The sequence below is a fragment of the Phaethon aethereus genome (genome assembly GCF_964289735.1).
Source record: "Phaethon aethereus genome assembly, chromosome: 18".
Lineage (NCBI taxonomy): Eukaryota > Metazoa > Chordata > Aves > Phaethontiformes > Phaethontidae > Phaethon > Phaethon aethereus.
Genome location: NC_138594.1, coordinates 2721123 through 2727122, shown reverse-complemented (window position 1 = coordinate 2727122; position 6000 = coordinate 2721123). Strand labels below are relative to the sequence as shown.

Genomic DNA, 6000 nt, shown 5'->3' with positions numbered 1-6000 from the left:
CATGTCGTGACAGCTTCTATCAACACTGTTTGCATGAACACACAGCATGACACGCGGAACAGCTGGCTAAAGAGCGCTGTAGTAAAGCAGGACTATGAACACATCACTCTGCGTGGGAACAAACTGAAGAGTCCGTGCTGAAAGAAGGGTATCCCCCACCATGAATGATGACTTAGGAGATCTGACTGCACTGAGCTGCTGAATTCAGTGATTCATGAGCCTATTTTTACATGTTTCCTTGTATCTTGCCCACTGTGCCACAGCAGAGGCATTGCCACGTCTGCTGGGACTGCTGGAGACCACCAGCACCTGAACTGTTCTCTTACGGAGACGCACGGCGTAAGTGCTCAGCAGCCAGCCCTTCCCGAGCTCCACAGGGCTTGAGAGGAGAGGAGCAGAGCAAAGGCGTTAGCTCAGTGTGGAGCTGTGAGTGGAGAGCTGTGGGGCTCAGGGGACGTAGCTGCCACGCTGATGGAGATGGGGAGGGACGGAGGGAGCTCTGACTCCTGAGCAAAGCATCTCAAACAAAACCCAGTGCCAGACCGATGCCTAATTCCATTGCAGCAACCCGCTCCATTGCCCAGGCTGGGTCAGCGTGTCCCCGGGGCTGAAAGCAGGAAGGTTATTTCGCAGAGGAGTGGGCTGGGGAGTACCCAACGCCAGGGTGTTGCCTTGGTTGGAAACACGTTGTCTGGACCTGCTGAGAAAAGAGAAAGCATCTCCCCTCTGCTTTGTGACCAGCATGGAAGATTTTGGTTCCAGAAATCCGTCCTGACTCTGAATTGAAGAACTTAGCTTTCTTTTTCCCCATATATGGGGAAACACTGCAGCAAAAAATGGCTCCTTTTGGGACCTGAACCAAGCTGGAACCTTCCTGCCACCGCTTCAGGGAAAAACATCCCCCATGTCCCCCATTTCATGCGAGAGAGGCAGCAGCGCTGCTCTGCTCCGTCTTGCAGCGGCTGGGACGCTCCGGCACCAGCCGCCTGGCAGGGGAAGGCACGAGGGGAAAGACCTCGGAGCAGGCGACCATGGACCTCCCATGGCCACGGGCATCCGCGTCCTACCCCGTGGAGGCCTGGGCCCAGATCTTACCCACGGTCTGCAGAACTCAACCCCTCCAGGATAAGGATAAAAATAAATAACGGTGAGGACCGAAGACGAATGTTAACCTGGACAGGAAGCATTAAGTCCAAGCTCAACATTCAGGCTGGGCCTTGTAGCCAGGTTTCGCAGGTCACGGCTCCCCGCCCGGCGCCCCCCCAAACACCCTCCCGGCGCCGTGCACCAGGTGGGGCTCCTCGGCGCCGCCACGGCCCGCAGGGACCCCCTTGTCCCCCGGGACGGCCGCGGCGCGAGCCCGGGGCTGCGGCGGCCGCGCTGAGGAGCCCGCGGGACGGGCACGGGGCCGGCCGCGGCCCTTCCCCTCCCGGCCGGAAGGCGGCGCTGTCCTTCCCAGCGCCCGCTGTCGCCTGGCAACGGGGCGGCCCCCGGGCGCGGCCCCGCGGGCGGTGGCAGGTGCGGGCCGGGGCGGACCAGGCCGGGTGGGTGGCGGCGGAGGCCCGCGCCGTGCAGGTACGGTCACCGCGGCCCGGAGGGGCGGGGGGTGCCCGGAGGTGCGTGGCCGCCTCGCCGGTGCCCGCGGGAGGAGCATGCGGCGGCGCCATGAGCGAGCAGTGGGACGTCGGCCGGGCCCTGGCCCTCTCCGGCCTCTTCCGACTCCTGCAGGGCGCGGGCAGGGCCTGCGCGGCTCCGTTCCTGACGCTGTACCTCCGGCACCTGGGGCTGCCGGCGCCGCTGGTGGGCGTCGTGGCCGGAGCCAAGCACCTGGCGGCAGCCGTCTGGGCTCCCCTCTGCTCCCGCAGCCCCAAGGGCCGCAGGAAGCGGCGCCTTCTGGTTGCCGGCTCCTTGCTGGGCTCGGCGGGGGCCAGCCTGCTGCTCACCCTCATTCCCGCCGCCGGTGGGGACGCGGGGTACACGTACTGTAATGCCAGCCAGCAGCTGGGTGACCGAGGGGCCGCCGCCATGGCACCCGCTCCGGGCGTGAGCAGCCAGAGTGTTTTAAGCACGAGTGCTATTACGAGTGCAAAAGCTGTGTCGAAAGAAACGGTGAAAATGACTGCTGATGTTTTAATGGCGAGCAGAAAACCAATGCTAACCAGTGCAGCCTTCCAGGGTTTATTTGGCCTGACAGATACGCATGAGAAAAAAGGCAAAGGGATTGGTAAAAGTGATACAAACACAAATGGCTACGCTCATGGTCCCTCTGGCTGGACAACTTCCATGAAAGCAGTTAACTGGGAGACAGGAGAACCAGAAATGCCGGCTCCCTACAGACCTCCCTTACATGGACTCGAGAAGGAAACGGGCAGTCTGGGTTCTGCTGTGATAGATCTTGCTGATAATGCTGAAGAAGGCCTTTACGCTACTGAAAGTACTGAGCTCTCTATGTTTAAAACAAGTCTTCCTACCATTGGAGGTGCTTACGTGTCTGGAAACCTTTCAGACCACTGGAAAGATGCTCAGGATGTCAGCTTCAAGGCGGTGAAAAACATCTTTCAGGTCAGAGAGCATCAGATTTTTCTTATGGTACTGGGTGCTGTCGTGCTTTGGGAGCTGTTGGCTACTTCTCTCGAATGGACAGTGGATGAGAATCTCTATGAATATCTTGACTTCATTGACTCGACTGACAGATATGGCAAGCTGTGGATTTGGAGTTACCTCGGTGCATCTGTAGGTGCCTGCGGCATTGCTGTATTTGTGGATCAACTGAATTGCTTCCTCAGCAGCACAATCACCCGCCTCGCTGTCCATTTCTATGGCTATGCTCTCCTGATAACACTCTCGTTGCTTGTCAGTGTCTTTTTTCCCATCCACGTTCCCCCAAAAAATGACTGTGTTAACAAAACTGCCAAAGCCCTGTCCCTCCTGTGGAGTGATGGCCGAGCGATCCTGTATGCCATCACCATCTTCCTCACCGGTGCTGCTGGGTCTGCAGTGCACAACTTTCTCTTCTGGCAGATGCAGGACCGAGGCAGCAGTGAGCTGTACATGGGGCTGTCTGTGGCTGTTGGGCTACTTTCTGAAATTTTACTGTATTTCTTCAAAGGGAAGTTGCTGAGGACTTTCTCGAGGAGCAAAATCGTTGCAGTCAGTCTAAGCCTCCTGGCAGTACAGCTTCTGTGCTACTCTTTCTTGTGGACTGCGTGGTCAGTTCTGCTCATCCAGATTTTATCTGCCTTCAGCAGCGGTGCTTTGTGGTGGGTGGTTAACATGACAGTGGATGACATAGCCACGCCAGGCATGGAGAGGTCCCTGCACGCTGTTCTCCAGGGCCTCTGCTACGGTGGAGGAGCAAGCCTGGGCAGTTTTGCAGGGGGTTTTGTTGTGAAGCACTTTGGCCTGGCAGTTCTGTACAGGGCATGCTGCGTGTGCCTGGTGCTGTGGCTCCTCGTGCTCTTAATAGTCCAGTCTAAATTGCCACGGCAGAAAAGAATTAATTATTCTCGTCTCCTGGCTGCCGATTCCAGCGATATGAGTGACTCTGATGAGGAGAACGAGAGGGACTGGCTGGTAAAAGCTATGAAGGATGAAAGCTTTAATAGGAGTTGGTCACAAAAGCATGGGATCAGCTAATCTGTACTTGAATGTAGGGGTTGAGTGGTAATGGGATATGATGATGATGCCCAGAAATGACTGTTAATTCTGAAGTGCTAAATATATCTGACAGGACAGATTTTTATTAAAAAAATATATAAATCTTTTTATTTTCTTAATTTGTAGTGTTCTTGTAGTATTTTTTCATTTTTAACTTAATGATATTGCTTCCAAAATCATAACAAGGTGTTTCAGGTATATATTTACTGAAATGAATGGAGCTAAGTTTTTAGTCAAAAAGCAAACTTGCATTCTTGCTCCCCAGAGCTGATGCTGTGGAAACTGGGAGCGAAAGCTGTGGCCTGTACTTTGACATGATTGAATGAAAACTATTGTAATGCTAACAGCACACACTAAACTTTTTCAAGGTGCTATGTCTGTGAACTCCTTTCGCTGAATAAGGAGTGTGAATAAAAAAATGGTTCATTTGCTCTGCTTTGATTTGTAAAATCAGGTTTTGCTATGGACTGTCTATCTTCTCATGTTTGGGGATTTAAGCATGCTTCTGCATCAGTGTCTATTGGGAAAAACCTACCATGTCTGCTTGTAGTCCGTGCCTGCCAGCTGGCTGAAGGGAGCGGAGCAGCCTGTCCATTTCCTGGTGTTTATGTACCAAAGGTGGCACCCAGGCATTCGAGCTGACCAGGAAGCAGTCTGCCTTCCTGGATTGAGTAACTTCTGTGGGCTGGGAGTTAACTTTGGGGGGATATTCATGGGACACGATTTCAGAAGGACCTTGGAGCTCACTGAGTAGATCTGGTTGAAGCTGGTGATCCTCCTCTGGTCAGTTTAGCCTGAGGGCAGCCCTCTTCTCGCTTTTCCTATTTAGAACTAAATCTGTGTCCTGAACAGGGCCTGCTAAGTCCAGAAGGATCCTCAAGCTGCCTTATCTGCCTTGTCTTAACCTCAAAAACACACAGATTTCAATGCCTCTTCAATAGGTGAGATTTGCCTACAAATGAAAAATTGGTGGTCTAATCTCATTAAAGGATCTGTGTCAGACCTTAAACAGGGCTGGTGGGGATGCTTTGAGCCAGTCCTTTCAGCTGCCATCAAAAGCCGTTGTCCGTTTATTTGGTACTTCCTTGGTCAAGGAACTACATCATTCCATTGCAGAGGGATGGATTTTAGTAACATCTTTCTAGTGTTTTACAAGCCATGAGAAGGGCAGCTGCAAAAAGCAGACTATTTCTTTAAATGCATATTTAATATGTAGTATGCAAGTGACATTGCAATCTGTCATCCCGCTGCGTTCTGGACTCAGTTGAAGTGGTTGGAGACAAGGAAAAAGCAATGCTGTTGAAGGTAATCTCTTTCTCTGTATGCATCGATTCCAGATTATCTGTACATCACATCCTTTCAGGGCAATTAGCTCTCTGTTTTCCTGGCACAAGTCACTATGCCATGCAGAATACTCTACCACAATGACTCTATAGATAGAATTATCCACGTGCCTAGAATAGCTGGAACTTTTTATTAAGCTCTTACCTTCTCCCAGGAACTCAAACTCAAGTTGAGAACAATTTCAGTGTCAAGAATTTATCCCAGCCTTATTATCATATAATACCTCAGGAGCTCTAATGAGTTGTTAATAGAATATCTGACTTCAGTCTTGAGTAACATAACTGCAAGCTGCACATCATAGAGCCGTGGGTGCTTCTGTGAGGTGAACACTGCAGAAATAGCTGGAATGGTTTAAAATGCGGTTGCTTCTTTAGCTGTGACTGCCCTTATTTGAAGCCAATGAATCAGGTGATACGTGCTCTTTTTATCTGCTTCAGCACAAAACCAGCTGCTGGAGTTCCAGTTTTGCAGAGAGAAGCCTTGAAACGAAAAGTGTTTGTGCAATCCGTGTTGCTGCCACAGCGGAGGGGTGGTAACGGCGGCCGGGGCTCCCTCGGGCTCTTGCCTCCCTGGTTGTTTTGGCCATGGATGCTTAGATGTGCTCAGCCACTGCTGCTATGAACAGGGAGGATTTAAGGGATGGCCCACAGCTTAACCTCAGTGTAATAATCTTATACATTAAGGTATTTTAAAAAAATTATTAATGCAATAAGCACATTTCATGCTGATTCAGGGGAGAATCGTATTTATACCGTTTGAAATATGTCTTGAATTACAAACCACTGTGGAAGTGGGTGTAGCAGAGGGCTCATTTGCTGAAGAAATTGCAGCAACCTGGCTAAATAAAGTTTCCACTGGGGTTCATGTGTGTGAGCTCTGCAACATTGGTGACTCAGTTTCTTCTTCTCTGATGGTCACAGGCCCTGCAAACCAAAAGGGGGAGGTGGACTTAAATTTTTCTGTATGAGACTTCTTTTGCTCTGAGCATGGCTTTATTTT

The 6000-nt window shown here is 51.6% G+C and overlaps 1 protein-coding gene across 1 annotated transcript; it reads left to right on the top strand.

Moving 5' to 3' along the window:
• Nucleotides 1-1292: 1292 nt before the first annotated feature.
• MFSD6L (major facilitator superfamily domain containing 6 like) lies at nucleotides 1293-3636 on the top strand (the record flags this gene model as incomplete). Its single annotated transcript, XM_082008256.1, has 1 exon — nucleotides 1293-3636. The coding sequence occupies exon 1, from the start codon at nucleotides 1666-1668 to the stop codon at nucleotides 3634-3636; it is 1971 nt and encodes a 656-aa protein (XP_081864382.1). The 5' UTR covers nucleotides 1293-1665.
• Between the last annotated feature and the right edge of the window lie 2364 nt (nucleotides 3637-6000).